Consider the following 20,128-nt stretch of genomic DNA (forward strand, 5'->3'; position numbering starts at 1 on the left):
CGATCCAAGTATACATCTTCAGCTTCTGCTGAATAATCAGAAAACACTGATATTTGATAAATACTAAACTCATGGCAGTACATGGGACTGAGGTGGACATAAAGAACTGGTGAGTACATGCCTTCTGTGCTGTGTGTGGTTAATACAACACAGCTGACCGATTCCCAGGGTTTAAGTAGTGAAGTAGTCTTTGGATCCATGTGAGCAGTCAGAAGATAAAGACGTTTTCTCAGGCTTCTACACGGAACTGCACACTGGACTGCCTCGACTTCCTACCTGTCTCTGCTTTGTCATGAGTCTCATGTTAAAGCAAACCTTCCCTACAAGCCAAATTTAGCCACTGAATCGTGCAGCATGTCAGAACTGATGTCGTAGGGCTGGACATTATACCTGGGAAGTTTATGCAGTAATTGGAGACACACTGGGAGACACGTGCAATAAAAACTCCAAACTGTCTCATTTGTGCTATGTTCCAGAGCTTTGTCCCTTTCTGTTTTGACAAGTGAGTGAGACAAGGATGGGGGGTTGCATGTAGTCGCAGCAGGGATTGTGAAAACGGGGTGCAACTTTAAAATAAACAGCGACTATTTGCTGCAAGCAACTTTTGCTTGTGACACACTGAGTTGTGTGCTGAGCCAATTCATGGCACAGTGTGAGTTCGTCATTTATCTTTGTCATAGCATAGCAGGAGAGTCCGCATCCATAGTCACTCTCTACGCTTCCGTCATATACAAACAAACAGTAGATTCTATCGTTTATACTGTTAGTAGAAGCTGGTTTTGTTGCATCCTGAACATTGACACATACTCATTAATGTGACTCTGGGCCAACATCCACAAAGAATTTGGGACATTTGGGTGTTCAGAAGGGGTTTACCTCTTTTAGTTTTAGTGTCTAAATCAACCGTCTGCAAGTAGAGCAGGGAAGTCTCTGCAGCCTATAAAAGACCACCACTGCTATAAAAGCAGTGCAGAACTAAGTTCAGAGTGCACACACACTCCGACGGAGTATGTGTGTATGCGTATGTGTTTGTGGGGGCTGGGACTAACAGTGTCAGACTGGGCCAGTCAATGTGTCCAGTGTTCTGACTGGTACTACTTTTTAAACCTCTAATGTCCCAGAGGTGTAGGATGACAGAATGATGATGTGCAGGCAGCTCTTGGGTTAAGTTTCTTCCCAGTGCTGCTCAGCGTTACTGGGCTGAAAACTAATTTAATCACTGCAACTGGGCTGCAATCCATATTCACCTTTTCAAAACTTGCATATTTATTGAGAGATAAAGCAAATGCAACTAGGATTCCCTTCATTTAGCCTTCGGGCTGCAGCAGCTTCATTGCTGATGTCTACTGTACATGTGTTCGTCTGGTAGTCTCTCTGAAGACTGAAAGATAAAGAATTTACTAGTCTATGGAGTGTGCACATGAGAAACAAAGTGAGGTTATGTATCATCATAAACCATGCATGTTTTGTTCATTCTGAAATCCTACAGCAAAAGTAGGAAGCTGAAATTGGCTGAAAACAAGCTGATAAATTGAAAAGTCAGGCATTTTTGGGGGGGTGTGAAGTAAATGCTGACTGTGTTGAATGCACTTTTACACTTACAGACTGAGGATAAATCAGTGATTTCCAAACTTTTGGCTTGCAGATGCTTTGAACCCGAGTACTTGTCCCACCATTGCTTTAGAAGGTTGACAAAAAGGATTCTGGACTGGTGGGATTGTGCTGATGGACTTTGACCCTTCACTTCATTACTTCTCTTGGCTTCTGTTTTAGGAGAATATCCAGTTTCTGTCTGACAACATGATTGTAATTTAACCCAGTGTTGTCTATGGGACTACACTTGGACTGTAATAACTTTAGTTCACTAGTTTAGATATAACTGTGATTCTTTAACTTTTAAATTACTTCTTTTCTTTTAAACAAGTCATTGGACAGAATATCTTTGTTGTAAAGAAAGGCAGTAAACAATGGTTCATCCTTTGTAGACCTAACACAAGAGAGGTCATTGTACGAGGTTGTGGTGAAAAGGGTTGATGTTTTTACCTGAGTGAGACAGCAAATGCATTCGCAGACGGAGGCTGTCCAGGAAGCTCTTCCCACACAGCTCACAGCTGTAGGTCTTCATTCCACTGTGCATCTTTCTGTTGACAAGGAGCAAAACAAGTATTTTTATCATTTTCATTCTCAATCAGACCAGAAAAAATTTATGTGGTTTTATAGCACAGAAATAAAAACTCAAAAGCCAGTACTTGCAGCACAGAAAAACATGGTATTTTATACAACAATAATGACATCAGCATATACAAAGCTATCCAACTACTGCACATATTTTTACAAAGGCTGTATTGGACCATGGTGAAGTTGTCAATCATAAAGTTTTTTTCAAACTGAAACATGATCAACTCCCCATGTTTTAAGTACAAATAAGGTGCAGCAAAGTGAACTAAAATGCTTTCAAACATGCACGACAGCCAGTTCATGTTATGATCCATTCACAGGACTATGAGGTTCCATAAATTGTCCATTTCCAAAATGACAGTCATTAGGCTGTACCACAGTTCAAGTGCACAAGGTCAGAAAAGACTGAGGGTCAATATTTGATTAAGTGGTGAAGGCCATGAAGGTTAGGTAACTACATAACATCAGACAGCAAACGCTCTATCCTTACGACCCCCCTCCATTACGAAATCCTCAAAGACCCCACGGCTCACTACAAAGCATATTATTCTTGGGAGATATCTGAAGGTGCTCTAAAGCAATTAAGGTGACACGAATTGCCAAACAACTACTACAGCGCCTTAAGCCTTTCAACAACTTTAAATAGTTTATCTTGACAGCAGTGCACGTGCACACGCCCATGATTGCAATGATTGTTGGTCAAGCCAGTTTTAGTCAAGTTTCATGGTTGGCATGTGTAAGCTTTCATAATGGTTATTTTATCATGCAGCAAGGTTTTAAAAGCTAAGAATTTTGTTGACGATACTAGCAACCAAGCCAGCTGAGTCTACCCTGAGCCCGTGGCTTGTCCCCCCTTATTGGCGAACATGGCAGGAATTAAGCTACAACAGGTGGGTTAGAGTTAAAGTTATGCATACAAAAAAAAAAAAAAAAAAAAGAAAGTTTCTACACTCAGTGAGTTTCTGGCAGAGAAAAAAAAATGTGTCAAATAGATTTCATAGTCCCCGACATCGAGTCAGGTGGCACAGAGCGATCAGCCAAGTGTATTCTTGGGGAAACAATGCCCTTGATAAGAGATCTGCTCAACTAGGACGAGATGACAGCCATCCATCTTACCGACTCTCAACAAAGCCTCCAAGGAGGTGGTGACACTCTCCCAAAACAGGACTGATTGATGTCAGATGTCGAATGCAAATTGATTTACAGTTCTCTTTTGTGCCTTGAGTAGCATAGAGAGAGAGATAGACGGGGTTGAGACAATGACAGAAAGATTCTGGAACATTCTCTGGCAATAGCTGCACCAGTTATTAAGCAATGGAGTCAAGTACGACTGCCAACAATTAATTGCTGCATAAAATCCTTGCAACTGGATAGTGTGTAAAAACATCAGTTATGATGAGAATTTAGCACTTTGACGTTGTGGAGACACCTTGAGAAGCAGAGGCTGAATGACAGCCCTTTGGCAAGCTGAGAGTAATTAAAAGATCCTATAAATGCCAAGTGTCCCAAAAGGAAAGGACAACACTTAAAAAGCCAAAAAGGGAGAGAAAGTTACACGGAGAGGCAGAAGTGCACCTGCCACAGAAAAGCAACACTGATGTGCTGGTCGAAGGTAATGTGGCGCCCAAGGCAATTCCAGCAGCAACAAAGAGGAGTCCGTGATTGGCCTTTTATCAGGTTTTTACATTAAACTGATGTACTTTAAAAGCGCATTTAAAATGTTAAACATAATATCTCTAAAGTCTCTCACAGTTCAGTTTCATCATATGAATTACTAATTATTTAGAGTAAAGCACAATGATGATTTTTTTTACTAGATTATAATCTACTGACATCAGTACACAACAAAATCAATAAATCTTTACAGTTTGGTAATTTCTTAAAATCTTCATTATGAAAAATATTGCATCATTTATTTAATATGCTCCACATTCAATTCCTCTGTAGGACTAATCACCTTGTCTAGATCAGGGGTTCTTAACCTTGTTCATGTTGGGGCCCAACTTTTCCAGTACAAACTGGTCCAGGGCCCATTTACATATTAAAACTGTTCTGGTTTAATTGATCTCACTTTTGCTTTAATTTGTATTCATTAACTAAACTATTAACTATTCACTGTGAAATATGACACGAATATATGACATGATACAACGAGATCATTACAAAGACATTTACTGTATATGCATCACCTGTACCTGAAACTGCACAAAACGCCCAATAGGATAATAATTTATTTAACAAAATCTGGCTCCTACAAAAAACAATTTGAACGATAGGGTTAGGGGCAGCTTTGTCTTCGCTTTTTTGTTTTAAATACTTCTTCATAACTTTCACTACAGGCTAAGGACTAGCTGAGTTTGTTGAAAAACTAACTGACACATTACTGCCACCAAGTGGTGGGAAGCTGCAATGCAAACTAGCGTCTCATGATAACGATTAAATATCTCGTGTTGATAAGATGGTTACTACATTTAACTGTTGACAGTTTATGTCTCTTCATTTTGATGCATATTAACTACATCAAACGCAGCCTTGTATTAACACCTGCTGGTAAATTTGGTTTGCAAGTGCAGCGCCTCCCCAGCAGATGGCGCCCTAGGCGACTGTCTATGTCACCTATATGAAAGACTGGAACTGTTGAGGTTTCTTTCAGCATGGTAGCAGATCAGGATGTAATACACTTTCCTCTAGCATGCCATACGAACGGCAGAGGAATTTGTATCCATCTGCAGCTACAAACATAGTAGGACAATTTAATAGCTAGCCTACAGTGACAAGAAAAGACACGCTAGCCAATCTGTCCAAATATAGTAGAGTCACTATAAAGGTGCAGAGATTATAAGATAATAAAGTTTTGCCTGTTGTTTTGGACAGGGCAGAGTTAAGACAGCACATTTAGCTGTTTAACTGGTTTAAACATGTTAATGTGCGATATTACTTTTGACATAACTTGATGTAGCTTTTGTTAGCTATGACGCATTAGCATGCTGTGATGAGCCACCTCTGCTTGGGTAGTGTGGAGAACATCTCTTCTGATGTCAATAAGGTGTAAACTACCAACCGCATTTGTGATTCAGTCTGAGTTAAAAAAACAAAACTGTGCATATATATGGTACTAGCTGTGTTATTGTGGCTCAATATAGTTAAAGATAATTTATTTAAAATATCTTTAACTTAGCTTGGCTCTGTTGATCAATACAGCTATTAGAAAATCTGTTGCAATAGCAACCCCGCATGACTGCAATATGCCCCACAGCTACACTACATTCAGGATCACTGAAGCAACTGCCAGTAAACAAACTGGAACCTCCACACAGGAATACTTCCATCATGACTTATGGAAATACTAGCTCCAGAACTGTCCTCACAATTTCACTGTGATGGATCTAAGAGTGGTTTTCATTGCCTACTTCGTGGGTAAATAAAAACATCCTCAGTTAAGTTCTTATTTGAGAAGCCATCAACATTAATAACACAACCAAATGAACAAGTCTACTGAGCAGCAAATTTCTTTCTTTCTTTTATTTCTGTTAAAGGGTCATATGTTATGTAGTCACTTTCACTCCGATAAGAAGAAAACACACGTAAGTGGTAAGCTGCAGCACACACAGAGCACAAAGCTTTTCAAAGGCCTTTTGTGTCCCTCCTCAATCTGACCATTGTGCCCCCCAGACAGAGCACTGATAAGGCATGGATGGACTTATTAAGGGCACTCAAAGTGGAACCAATGCCATGTTTTCTTACCGTTATGTAGTACTGATGAGCAAAGTGCGGTGTGTATGTCCATAGCTGAGGGTGTGTTAAATTTAACTGTAATAGCTAACACTCCCCACTGAAACAGCTCATTACTTGATGTTCAACAGAATGGAAACAGCACCTGTAAAAGTAATCCAGTCTTTTAAAGGAAAGGGTTAGGGCTTTTACAAGCCAGTCTCACTGAAACACTGATGCCTCCATTTTTTTTTCTTCTGCATTTTACAATATTAGTTTGGCCTTACAGAGTAGTAATCTATTTCATGGTAGTACATTTTTAAAAAATGAATGAATGAATGGATTTCAAACAAGATAAAATAGGGACTCAGATAAAACAAAACAAACAAGATCAACAGAAAGTCAAAGAACACAACACAATGAAAAAAAAAAAAACTACATGCTCAAAAAGGAGAAGGAATAAATGGAAAGCTTAATGGATACATTCAAAATTAATCCAACATTAACTAAAATTAGTTACTGGTGCTGCTACTAACCAAAATCTTGCATATAGTAGCCTGTTCTTATTGTGAACCCCTGTATGTTTGTCGACTGGTCATAAATACAGCAGTATCACAGAGATGGAATATATTGGTGGGCTGTTACTTTCTGTGAGGCTTTGTTTATCTGGCCGGAAATGATGATGATGAATATCAGAATGTCTTTCCAATAATTACATGTGTTGAAACCACAAATAGCTATAGTTTTTTTTAAATACATAAACGAAACTGTGTGCAACTGTACATTAAATCTACCCAAACCAATTAAGGTAAAAACAAATAGGAATGTAAAAGAGAAATGTAAAATGATTAGAAAATGTTGTGCAATACAAGTCTCAAACTAGCAAATTAGCATCTTCTGCTATCCCTTTCTTCTTCCTTATATTACACACTAAGTTTACACTAGCCAGATGTGAAAAGTGGGCATTGACATGAAAAACTCCAAAACAAAACAAAAGCAAAAACAGACATAGAACACTAAAGTCCTGACAAATGAAAACTGGAGCATCAGGGCTAAGATACACCTTTAATCATTAAACTGCAAGGTAAAGAATGACCAGTGTACCTATTTCACAATGCTCGTCGACATTTAGTTGCACACCAACAAAAAATAGATAAATAAATAAATAAAAAAGCCGTTTAATTAGTTAACTCACATGTAAGTTTACTAGCGTTGTTTTACTTAGCCTGAGTTTGCTAGTGTTGTTTCAGTTAGCCTGAGCCTGCTAGTGTTGGCTAACCAGCAGTTATTTTACCATGCACATCCCTTTGTTATGTGTTGTGACAATAAAAAATGTGAGAAACTAAAAGAAAAATAAACATACCTTTAATAAATTAATGTTTTACAGTGTAGCCTGAGTTTAACGATGCCAACAATCAACTCCACACTTACTGAAGGAAAAGCCTTAAGAGAATATTATGTAGTAAAATAGTGCATACGTCACTCTTTAACTCTGTTTTAAATACTTTAGTTCTATGGTTTAATGATTCGTAAAATGATACCATCATTGATCTCAGCTTGGTGGTTTAGTTCAGATAGACCCCTCTCCACACACATTTACTCAAATCCCATCGTAACTGTCTGCTTTCATGTTGTGCTTCTGAAACAGATGATGAAGGGTGTGTGTGCATGTGTGTGTGTGTGTGTGTGTGTGCATGTGTCTGTGTGTGGTGGGTGATTTGAAACAGACTGACTGTAGCCATAAAGGAAGTTCTCATAAAACTCTCTCAGGCCATTTACTCAGTTAATAATCGACTTTGTCCAACAGTCGCTTTTGACAACTGCTATAAATTTAAAATTTATGTCAACAAAACATATGCTGATCACCTCGTGTGGTGTGTTTCCCCATAAAGTCCAGGCCAACCAAGGGCTGTTAGACTCCATGTGTATGTGTGTTTGAAATGTGAGTCGATTACAGGCCTGTGTTATTGAGCTGTAACAGCTTGAATCGTGTAATTCAGAAGTGTTTTTTTTTTCTTTCTCTCCCCTCATATTGCTGCTGGACTTGGCTGCCCATACATCATAACTAGTGCTGCATTTGGTGAAGTAAAGACCCAGACATTCCACCTGCCCTCTTCTAAAAACAGTTAAAAAGTCAAACTAAGGTGATCTATGGCACAACACACTAAGAAAAGAGAAACAACTCAAGTCCTCCGTGGTCCCTAAAAGCCTTCACGTCATCCAGATTTCACATGTTTGGGCTTTGACAAAGGCAGTGGAGCTACTGCCAAACCCCATTAAATAAAAAACTCATGCTGATTTCGCCAAATTAGTTGACAGAATAAGGAAAAAGCTGTGTATGGGCATGCTTTGGTACTTATTGCTTGTCTAAAGTTCCCCTCACCAAGCTTCAGTGTTGCTGTCCATCCTCTTCCATCCTTTATTCTTTAATTTTAATGCCATACTCCATTCTCACTGGGAGCCATAAAACACCCTGAACTCATGTTTGTAAATAAAAAGCTTTCCAGAAAAAGGAAATACGAGAAAGAAGAAAATTGCTAAAAGTTGGCAAGTAAATGGTGTGTGGTGTGTCTGTAGCTGTTTTTTTTTTTCATTAGTTCTGTGGGTCAGAGTACAAGAAGCTAATTGTAAACTGAGAAAATCAGGACCTGAACCCAATTTTACCCACCGACCAGAGACACGACCGTTGAGCATTTCAGACACTCAGTAATTTAGTCTAAAAAAGTTGTCTGTTGTGTTTAAACAGGAATATTAATTATAAGAAGTTGACCCAAAAGGATTGTTAATGTGGATTCATACATAATTGTTTATCACAACTTTTTAAGGTGACAACTGCAATTATAGTTTGTGCTTGTTTAATATCTCCCAGTAGCCAATCTATTAAAATCTGAATCCAAAAAACCTCCTTCAAGATATTTTTATTGATTTCTACTAATGCTGAAAACTGCCTTTCCCATGAAAAAAATGACTGAAAAACACCCGTCCATCTATGTTTACTGATGTGGAAATGTGAGGACCAATTTCCACAGATTCAGTATTTAATAGAAATTTTGTGAAAAAGTTCAAATCTTTTTATGCATTTTATTTATGTTGCAGTGTTTTTCTGAGCAGGTCAGCGCATCAAATCCATGATCTTTTCCTGAGGTTTAGTTGGTAAAACCAGCCCAATAGCAATCATAAATGAAAGTAACAGAGAACTATAAAACACTGAAGAAAATCAGGGTTTCTTGCAGGAATTTTGTGTTTTTTTTTTTTTTTTTAGCTTAAAGTCTTGAAACTGTGCAACTCAACTATCAACCCTCCTACTCAGTTTTCATACTTTCTAATCAAACTTGGGAATTTTTTGACAAAAAAGCTTGCTGTTTGGCATCATTTCTAGGGCACAATGCAATGTGCTATTGGAATCTTTTTTCAGTTGAGACTAGTGTTCAGCTGCCGTTTAGTTTTCTGTCCTGTTTCTGTCAGCTTCCTTTGCTTTTGAGAAAAATTCTTGAAATTCTAGAAATTGCTGGGATTTTTAAACGATGTTAGTTAACACACCTGCTGAAATTATGTTGTGGTAAAGATCTTATCGAAGGTGACATTGTGTCATTTTAAAAAAAAAGAAAGAAAAAAAAGCAAAATAAACGATAGAAAACTATATTAACCAATTTCATTACATTTAAAATAAAGACAACAGTGAGGACCTTGTTTTATTATATAAAACATTCACTCAGTAAAAGTTAGGGCATGTAACATACTACTAATAGAAAGGACAATAAACTTTGCATTACAAATGCAGGTCAATAAAAAGACTTTAAAATGATCCATGGAATAAGTGGCATAATGCACTCCAGAGATGAGATCCAGGCTGATAGTATATCCATTTGGGGGATAAAAGCATAGAGTGGACAAAAACTATTGCGGCACACACAACTCCCTGTCACGGCGAACAAAGCTGAAATGATACACGAGGCAATTCAGTGACACTTGGGTGTCTGATCCTAATGCAGCCATAAGTGGCGCAGTGTGTCGCCGCCACCTCTTATTTCGGCTTTCTGACAGAAACACAGAGAGGAGGTACAAGTGTCGTTTTTCCCTGCATGAATTTCAAGTCCATTAGACGACGGACAGTGTCACACAAACATGGAAGATGGAAATAAAAGCAGAACCGACGAGGACCAATTTATTTGTCGTCCTCTAAAACACGATTATTGTCTCCAGATGCATCATGTGTGGTTCTTAACACTGAGATGCATCCATTTTGTTTGGAGAAGCAGGTGAAGCAACTCGTTTCTGTCATTTTATCCCCAGTTCCACTGCTCTCCCATCCTCATCTCAGTGCTCTGTCTTTGCTCAATCAAAATGTATCAGGCAGGCTGGCGTAACAGCGCTCGGCGTGGGCTGTTTATCCTGAGTCCTCCTGCACATATCAATGACTTGGCCCCTGTTGTCCCCCGTCGGGGAGACCTTCATATAAATTCAAGCCACACACGCGAACGCCGAGACACTCGTGTTGAGCATAGATGAGTAGCAGGGCAAGAGGAAAAGGAGAAGAGACAGAGGGATGGGGAGGGAGAGAGAGAGAGAGAGAGAGACACTGCCTTTCAAACTCATTGTGTTATTTATAAAATCGCAGACACCACCGCCCCCAAATTTGCCCCGAGGGCGTCTCGGGAGAAAAAAAAAACAGCTATACCACTCTGTCACTGTGAAAACAATGAAAAAACTGACATCAGAACAGTAACAACAAACATGTTGCCTTGCTTGAAGAATGCAGTGTTTGTCTCAGCCTGAACACACAGTGTCAACCTTTACTGGGTCCTACTGCAAGAGTCAGATAAAAAATATCCACAAGTTTCCTTAAAAGTCACGCTGGAGTCAGCCCACAGAGCTAATAACTCATCGCACACTACGTTGTGTCTCCAACCACCACATTTTTACTTAGACTTGTCTCCACTTCCTGCCTTTTTATCTAAAAAAAAAAAAAAAGGAAGAATTGGTGTTTTTGTCAGGGTGCAACTGTGTAGTCAGGATGAAGTATAACCTGGAGAATTGGGCATGGATGACCTGACCATGAGCTGGTTGTGCCACAACTACTGCACGTTAAATGGATTAACGGAATTAAGAAGAGAATTATTCAGACATTAGGAACTTCTTGGCCTGTGAATATTTTATCTGCTTTCCTGCACTTACTGTAAATGGGAGGTTTAAGGTAAAATAATAATTAAAAAAAAAGTCTTGTGGGTAGAAAAACTGTCAGAGCAGCAAACATTTGAATCAGCGCTTACTATCTGCAACCAAATGGGACAAAAAAGAGGACCCTGAGTTGTGATTTGGGCCTTCAGGACTGAGCATGTGACAGACTTTGCAGACTCATGACTGCAACTGTGAATTTAACAAAATTTCTTTGAAAAACTGTGATTCACTTCATTGGTTATACATCCACCCCCAAAAGTCATTTTTGTAACACTGTTATCATTGCTCATTTTGAGGCAATACTATGGATCTGTTAGTAAAAACTAAAAAACAGAATTAAGATAGTTTGTTTATACAAAGTCTTTAAACTTATTAATTCTCAATAATGTCACCAAATTGCTGGCTTCATTTATCCACCACAGCTGGTGCTAAAAGGCCCCTTTACACAAATGCTCTTTATGCTTTTATCTGAATATGATGGGTCTGAAAAAGCCTGACATGCAGGAAGTGGCAAAAACAGCAGTGACTACAATTATATGAGGGAAAGATCATAATCATAATTTGCCACTGAAGCCATATTATTAAGAGTTCTGTAATGTGAGGGACACTTGTCCTGCCTCTCCAAGTGAAGCCCTTAACAAACACTGTGACCCTTCTTATTATTCACTAGAAAATACACCTTACTGCTTATATCATACAGGTGAAACTAAAAAAAAATTTGAATAATGTCCAAAACTTAATTTAGTAATTCAGTAATTCAACTAAGGGGAACTAATATATTATATAGCCTCATTACATGCAAAGGGAGATATTTCAAGCATTTATTTGTTATAATTGTGATGATTATAGCTTACAGCTTATGAAAAGCCAAAAATCAACATCTCAGAAAATTAGAACATTACTTGAAATCAAAATCATCTGAAGAGTATAGTCATGCATACTAACTCAGTATTCGGTTTGAGCCCCTTCTGCATAAATGCCTGCCTCAGTGCGGTGTGATGTTATCACCCTGTCGCCCTGCTGGGGTGGAATGGAAGACCAGGATGCTTCAACAGCGGCCGTCAACTCTTCTGCATTGCTCGGTCTCGTGTCTTATCTTCCTCTTGGCAATGCTCCATAGATTTTCTACGGGGTTCAGGTCAGGAGAGTTTTCTGGCCAATCCAGCCCAGTAATCCCTTGGTCATTGAACCAGGTTCTTTTGGTAGTATGGGCAGGTAACAAGTCCTGCTGGAAAATGAAGTCAGGATCTCCAAAAAGCTGTTCTGCTGAAGAAAGCATTAAGTGCTCTAAAATCTCCTGGTCAACTGCTGCTTTCACTCTGAACTTAATAAAGACCAGTGGACAAACACCAGCAGGTGACATGGCTCCCACATCAACACAAACTGTGGAAACTTCACGCTGCATTTTTAGTGTTTTGGATTGTTGCCTCCAGTCTTCCTCCAGACCCTGGAACCTGGATATCCAAATAAGATGCAGAATTTGCCGGATCACAACAGAGCGCTTTGAACCACTGCTCAACAGACTAGTTCATTTTTTCTTTAGCCAGGTAAGACGCCTCTGACGTTGTGTTTAGTTCAGCAGCTTGACAAGAGAAATACAACATCTGAAGTCCAGGTCCGGGATCGGTCTGTGTGTGGTGGCTTTGCAAGCAGTTTCTCCAGCCTCAGTCCACTCCTTGTGAAGCTCCCCCACATTTCTGAACCTTTTCCTGATGACCCTCTCCAGGCTGCCGTCATCCCTGCTGGTTGTTCCACCTTTTTCTTCCACATGTTTCCCTTCCACTCAACTTTTTATTGATGTGTTTTGATGCGGCACTTTAAGAGCATCCAGCTTCTTCTGCAATCACCCTTTGAGGCTTTCCCTCCTTGTGGAGAGAGTCAATGACGGTTTTCTGCACAACTTTCAGGTCAGCAACCTTCCCCGTGATTGTGGATTGAACTTAAATAGACAGAGACCATTTAAGTGCTCAGGAGTCCTTTGCAGGTGTTTTGGATTAATGAGCTGATTAGAGTGTTGCACTGAGAGGCTACAACATTGATCCTTTTCACACTTTTCTAATTTTCTGATATTTAGATTTTTGTGTTGTAAGCCATAATCATACAATTATAACAAATAAATGCTTAAAATATCTCACTTTGCATGCAATGACTTTAATATATTAGTTTCCCTTTTTAGGTTGAATTAAATAAATAAATTAAGTTTTGCACATTATTCTAATTTTTCAAGTTTTCTGAGACCTGCACTTATTTCCCAGCAGCTCTTGTGTGAGAGGTTTTCCTTAAACAGGTTAAAGTTACTTGACAAATGAAGTAATGGATGTTTAACACGCTGAGTTAGATCTAAACTTAAGATAAAAAAAAAAGATGTCGAGAATGAATCTGCAGTCTGAAGAGTAGATCGCTATCAGACACATTTCCTGTCAGATCCGGTTGAAATGGCAGCGTACAGCCTGCTTTAGTCGAAAAAAAAAAAAAAAAAAAACAAGTTGACTTCCTTTCAGGTTTTATGTCAGTTTTGTTAGAATGCAAGTTCAAATAAAAAATCATGAATGAAAATTTATTATTACTCCACCTTGACAGCTGACTCCATGCAGTTCAAAGACCCTTGTTTTAATGCAGAGGATCAATAAAAAGGAACTTCTAATTGTGCTTCTGCATCAGAAAGACTATTTCAACCTAATCCCAGTTATATACCTGGATTCTCCAAAGCTTAGAAAGTAGGATTCACACTTTAATGCTTTCATTGTTACTCAGAGAGCCCTTTTTTCTACACTTCCACTCGATGTAAAGGGTTTCACAAAGTCCTTTTATTCAATAAGAGGTGACTGACGGGAGAAAATGACCACGAGGTTGCAATTAAATCCACCGGCTGGAGAAAAATGATCACCAACACCCCTAATGCCAACAGTCTGAACTCTTATCCCGATGCTCACGAAGTCATGCATTGAGTTCTAAATGTGCAGAGGTTATAGTCTGTCACTGTGACAATGCACAGGTGTGTGTGAGCGTGCACATGCAGCGCCCTCCAGCTTCTCTCCTCTGGTCATTACTATAAATGAAAGTGTGCACTTAGTCAAGCAGCCTGGTTAAATACGGATTAGAGGGATAGGGAGAAAATAACTTCACACTTTTGAAGGCAGAAAATGGTGTTTGGAAAGTCTGCAAGTGAAAGTAGAATAATCTGACATCCCCAGTTTCACCCCCCCCCCCCCCCCCCCCCCCAATTTCAAACTAGACCTAAAGACACTTTCACTCAAGTGTTGGAACAGTGGGAAGAAAGACGAGGAAGGGCATGTAAGATCACATGTAGAAAGTATTTCTGTTAAAGCCCTGAGATCTCTGAGACAAGCATCAGCCCTGCTTCTCCCCTCTTCCCCCTTCTTCTCTTTTTGTTTGAGCATCAAACGACCCTGCCGTCTGAAAATAGCACGTCAACATTTCTGTTTCTTTTCTTTTTTATTCTCAACAATGTTGCCAGTTTGCTAGATTCCTGCTTTTCTTGTGCCTCTTGCTTCCTTGATGTATGAGAGGTTACAGCGCGTCGAGTGAAACGGTTGGCTGAGGTGTGTGTGTCTCTCTGAACGTGTGTGTGTGCTGCAGAAGAGCTTTGGTGGTCTATAAAAAGCAGCCAGACAAAGTCTTCCCTCTCTCCTCATGCATTATGCATCGGCATCACCTTCCATCAAGTGGCAGAAAAACCTCAAAGATGTCTAACTTTAGCCTCCATTCTGAAAGCCAAACAGAGGAGAAGGGTTGTTTTCTTTTTTTTTTTTTGTTTTTTTTTTGACTCACAGTCGAGCTAAGCACCTGTTACATCAATAAAAGCTGCATTTCGCAACAAGAACGATGACAACGGCAACCTGTGTGATGGGGAAAAAAACACTTAAATGCAGATAGCTGGGAGAGTATGAGTGGAGGGAAAAGTTCAAACTAAACGAGATCCAACTTTGACCTCGCACAGAAGTTTTGTCTGCAGCGGGTAGAAAACAAAAGGCTGATGTTCAAACACTTTCAAGACTTTACCCAACATCCCCAGTCTTTCCAAAGGAGGAGCATAAATACTTAAAAGCACATCAAGAAGAGTGTTGGATTTCTTTAGAAAAGGGAGTGCATGAAAACACTAAATTAACTTCTGAAAACAAAGACAAAGCTTTGTGCATGAGCAGGGTTTCTACAAATGATTATTTCATATTACCACCTGTGGGTCAGTATGATAGGTGGGGCGATAAAAGTAGGTTTAAAAAAGCAAAAAGTAGGCTCAGTCAGGAATCCTCTGCTCTACTTACAGTTTTAGCTCCTTCATGCAACGAGTCTACAGACGCCCCTCATTTCTTCAGATTTAGCTTCAAAAGCTGCCAGACTTTCTTATAAGCAGTGATGTTAAACAGCTCTCCAAGATTTCTCAAAGTATTTTGATTTATTTTAGTCCAGTTCTTTTGCATGACCACACACTGATGGCGGAAGCTGCCATGCAAGGCACTCGACCACGACCCATCAGAGGCAATTAGGGGTTCGGCGTCTTGCCCAAGGACACCTCGACATGAACTCGACTTGGCCGAGGATCGAACCGGCAACCCTTGGGTTACAAGACGACCGCTCTACCTTGCTGAGCCACGCCGCCCCCTGAAGCATTAGAAAAGCTACTTAGCTCAAGGGATGAACCAGTGCTATATCACTAACATAACAGTTTGACAAGATGATTCCTGAAGAGCCAACAGCTGAAAACCTGACAGAAGAAGTGTCAGGTTAAAAAGAGTATCTCAAAGAAAACAGCAAAGACCTGAACTAGGACCTGAGAGATGCACATGGACCTTCAGTTCATCCATCTACTGTTGGCCGAAGCCTCATCAGAAACAGTCACCATAGAAACGTGGCTGTCAAGAAGCCAGAAAAGGTATGCCGCATGATACAAGAACTGGACAGAAGATCAGTGGAAATAGGTCTGATGAAGAGTCAGATCCTGCCTAAAACTCGGACTGCCACAGGTTTGATGGAGGGACGGATCCTCCCCAGAACCCCAAGCTTTAGAAAAAGTCTGGAGAACTTTTCCTGAGGGCTACGTAGAGAAATAACTTTTTTTTTTTTTTTTTTTGTTGCCATTTTTACTGTATTTCTATTTCTGTCTGCACATCTTTTAATAAATCAGCTATTTCCAGTTGTCTGCTAGCACTGGGCTACATATCAGACTGTTAACCAGATTAAACTAAATGACGGCAGAACATACAGATAACATGACCAGAGTCATGATATTCTCAGATTCTAACATCATCTCAGAAAGTAGGCCACTGAATATCATGTGCATGCAAAAGTGCATGCAAGCGATATGTTGCTGCTCCATCGTTATGACTGCTACTGTTTACCAGATGTTGCTTATCTTAGAAAACAGTGGCACATTGTCAATATTTTGTTCCCCACTTCATAACCCTGCTCAGGGTAAACACTGCTGCTTGTCTGGAAACAGGAGAGGGAGCTCGTGATTTTATGTTTTTTTGAGCAGACCAGCTGACAAGGTGATTATTTTGGCATTTGGACACATCCCTCTAACTATGATGCAATCCCAGTGGGATTGATTTACTGTACTATACTCCCAACGCAGGACAAATCACTTTCAGGGGAAAGAGATAGTCACAGGTCAGTGTGTTTGTGTGTCTAAGGTAAAAGCTGAGAATGTGGATTAGTGTGTTGTACGTCCACGCAGAGGAAAATAATAGTAATTAAAAAAAGAAGGAAAGGATAAAAAAAAAACGGTTAAGATTCCAGAAACGTATCCAGACACCAGAGATGGCCGCAGGCTGCTTGTTTTGATGTGTGTGCATGTGTGTGAGAGAGAGGTGGCTAAGGGAGGTTCAGGTGGCAGCGGTGGCGTTGGGCCATCTGCAGTGTCATTCACCGCACGTCTGCCTTCCAGGAGCTGCACAGCACCCACGGGCGTCCCACCCAGCCCCAGCCAGAGCTCTGTGGGACTGAAGTAAACAAGTCACTCTCATCTCAGTAGAGTGTGTGTCCGCGGCGAGGGGGTGGCTGTATTCCAGCCTACATCAGAGTGCCTATAATAGCATGTTTGTTTCCTTTTTGATGTGCTTCCACTCAGATGGCCATGTTATGTACACACTGTACAGTATGTTGTGTAGAAAGTGTTGCATATTGCCCCCCTTTGCACGTCTGAACTATGTGGAGGTCATCAGGATAGCAAACAGGCTTCACACTGACCGGCCACTTTATCAGGTGCTGGGTTGGACCTTCAGAGCTGCTATTAACTTCTTTTTTTATGTATCCAAATATGGATTATTATTATGTTTTTACAGTTTTTTTGTTTGTTTGTTTTTAAATATATTTGCAACTATAATTTTAAAAAATCAACTGACTGGAAAATCAGCAGATAAATAACATGTCAATTATGTGAATTTAATTCACTACAAAAACAATAGTAAATACATCTGCTGTTGCTAATTCAATTTTTCAGTTTCTTAATTAGTAACAATCCTACAGAGCTGTAACTGCATTTCTCCTTCTGTTCCCCCCAAACTTTCTTCTCATAAAACAGAAGTAAAGTGAATACAGAGCTATCCTTACGGGAAGAGGACTGTATTAAATACGACTTATGGAGACTAAACTAGCTAAAAGGAAGCAAAAAGATAACGAAGCATGACAATCGCTCCTATTTTTGGCTGCACCACCGACGTTCCCTGCAGGTTCCTTAAACCTGACTCTGGGAATCATCGGTGTATGTTATGTAACAAGAGCTCGCTATGCTCTTATTTATACCTGATGCCTCTTTGCTGCTGCCACAAGGCAGCGTTCGTTCTAGCCTCATTATATGCAACCTAAAACAGGTGTTTTGTCTATGGATAAACATGTTGTGCATGATTGCCACGACTCCTATCAGCACCTTCATCTTTGCACTACTATTAAGTGGAGGAAAAGTCAGCCAGAGAGGATGACAGCTGAACAGCAGCCAGAGAAAGAAGTGGGCGGTCTGTGCCTAGAATTCCTGTCGGCTTGAATCAGTGCCTGCAAAGCAAAGGGTCATGTGAGAGTTTGGGTTTGAGTGTGTGAAATATATCTAATAACAGAGCAAAGTGCAGCTATTTTTCTGTTTGCTGGTCATGGGTATTTGGGCCTTTTGTGTCTATTGATGGAGATAGTGAAGAGGGGTCTGGGACTTCATGCACCTGTAACTGTCTTGATTCCTGAGCAGAGACAAATCATGTTAATCATGTTTATGCAGAGCAGAGTATAGAAGGGGTCATTATGTCTGTGCAGACGGGGAGTGGTAGCCTAGTGGTGACAGAGGTGGGCTTGGGTCTGGAGAACCTGGGTTCATGTCCCTCGGCTGGCAACAGAGGTGAACCACGGCGAGCCCTGGACCTGATGTACCTTAATCCCCCCATCACCCATCACTAAAAGCAGAGGACAAATTTCTGTGTGTTTCATACTGATAAATAAAGATTTCTTCTTCAGAAGAGAAAACTGAGAATCTCAACCAGTTTGAAAACAAACCCATTAAAACCAGCATGCTCTGTTCTAAAGTTCCTAAACTGTTACTGAGCATAAACTAATACAAAAATGGTGGTATGTTCAGGACAATGTTGTCCTGCTGGGTTGATTGAAAGAATAATTTGTCTAATTCTCTTAAGCAGAAAGAAAACACAGGATTTAGAAGACAGATTTTCCTAAAATTATGTCCACATCTCTTCATTGCACTCAGAGGGAGGAGAGGGAAACCACTAGACAAGAGTTCCGGAAGAAAAGAAGGAGAGAGCGAAAATATATTGTGAGAGCCAAAGGATAAAATATGTGCTGACAGCTTTTTGGCCAGAGGGCCAGAACACTGAAATAGTAGCGTCTGGATGTCAGTCTGGGGTCGCTCCCTTCACTCCAGAGCAGACTTTCCCCGACCCCGGCTAGGAAAACATCCCCACCACTACAGCCCGCTGATAGTGCCGTATCTGACAGATAGTGTACTAACTTGTCCAGATGCAACACTAATCCATGTTGGAATGGGCTGAATCTGTAGAAATACCTGACAACTGAAGAAAATGATGTTATTCATTACATTAAGCTCTCTGTGCAACACACTGATCGCATTGTTCCTTAATGGAATTATTCCATAATGAGATGCTTCCTTCTGCTTATGCAGTGGTAATACAGGATAATATCATCATTTTTGGCAGATTATTAATCTGCTGGTGGCTGTGATGGCTGTGATGTGTTAGTTTGGACCAGCAGTGAGAAGGCGTGGGTGTACCTTTGCTCTACAACAGGTTGGGGAGAGCATAAAAGAAGAAATCGATATGACTGCTAATGTTGTGACTCACCAGACACGAGTTTGTGTGCATGTGTTGGATGCATGGTGGTGTGGTAGTGGAGGCAGGATGTCAATCTAAACAAACAGAACCTTTAAATGTCCTACATGGAAAAATGATTGTGCATGTGTGTACTATGTGTAGCTGAACTATGAGGTAAACAGATTACTTTACACTATGTATTAATTCTCATTGGCACTGACTTAACTGCTCACCAATGAGCTAAAATACAAGCTGAGGATAAAATCTAGTCTTCAAATCGCTGATATAGAACTAAAACTAACAGATTTATCATCTGTTAGTTGAAGACAAGACATGTTTTCAATATTTCATGTCTTGTGCAATGACATTGCTGCTCCTCAATTTATTTATATTTCTTTTCGTAAAATTTAAGCATTGACAAGGTAAAAGGAATTTGAAGATGCAACTACATGCTGAAAATTTAACAGAAATGTAACTGATGTCTTTTAGTGAAGCTCAGAGTCCAAACAGATAGGCCTCTGTGTAAAATGTGAATAAAACAGAATGAAAACCTTATAAATTAATGTTTAACTCACAGCAGAGCGTAGAAAAATATTCACTCATTGGGAATTTGATGGCAGCAACAAAAGAAATTGTGCCAGGTCAACGTTTACTTCCATGGAAATGTGACGGCATCTCTTCTGCACAAATATGTCTCCAGTTTGAGACTCTTCAGAAATCACTCCACAGTTTGTAGACTTTTTCTTTGCTGATCACTAAGCGTACTAAGACAG

The 20,128-nt window shown here is 40.0% G+C and overlaps 1 protein-coding gene across 3 annotated transcripts in view; it reads right to left on the minus strand.

Annotated features, from left to right (window-relative positions):
* zbtb16a (zinc finger and BTB domain containing 16a) overlaps window positions 1-20,128 on the minus strand; it is a 157,438-nt gene that overhangs the window by 101,919 nt on the left and 35,391 nt on the right. For all 3 annotated transcript variants that reach the window (XM_042007706.1, XM_042007707.1, XM_042007705.1), the window contains exon 3: window positions 2,044-2,141. In XM_042007706.1, coding sequence (XP_041863640.1) covers window positions 2,044-2,141 — 98 coding nt within the window. The remainder of the gene's footprint in view (window positions 1-2,043; window positions 2,142-20,128) is intronic.

Source organism: Melanotaenia boesemani, chromosome 15, assembly GCF_017639745.1.
Source record: "Melanotaenia boesemani isolate fMelBoe1 chromosome 15, fMelBoe1.pri, whole genome shotgun sequence".
NCBI lineage: Eukaryota > Metazoa > Chordata > Actinopteri > Atheriniformes > Melanotaeniidae > Melanotaenia > Melanotaenia boesemani.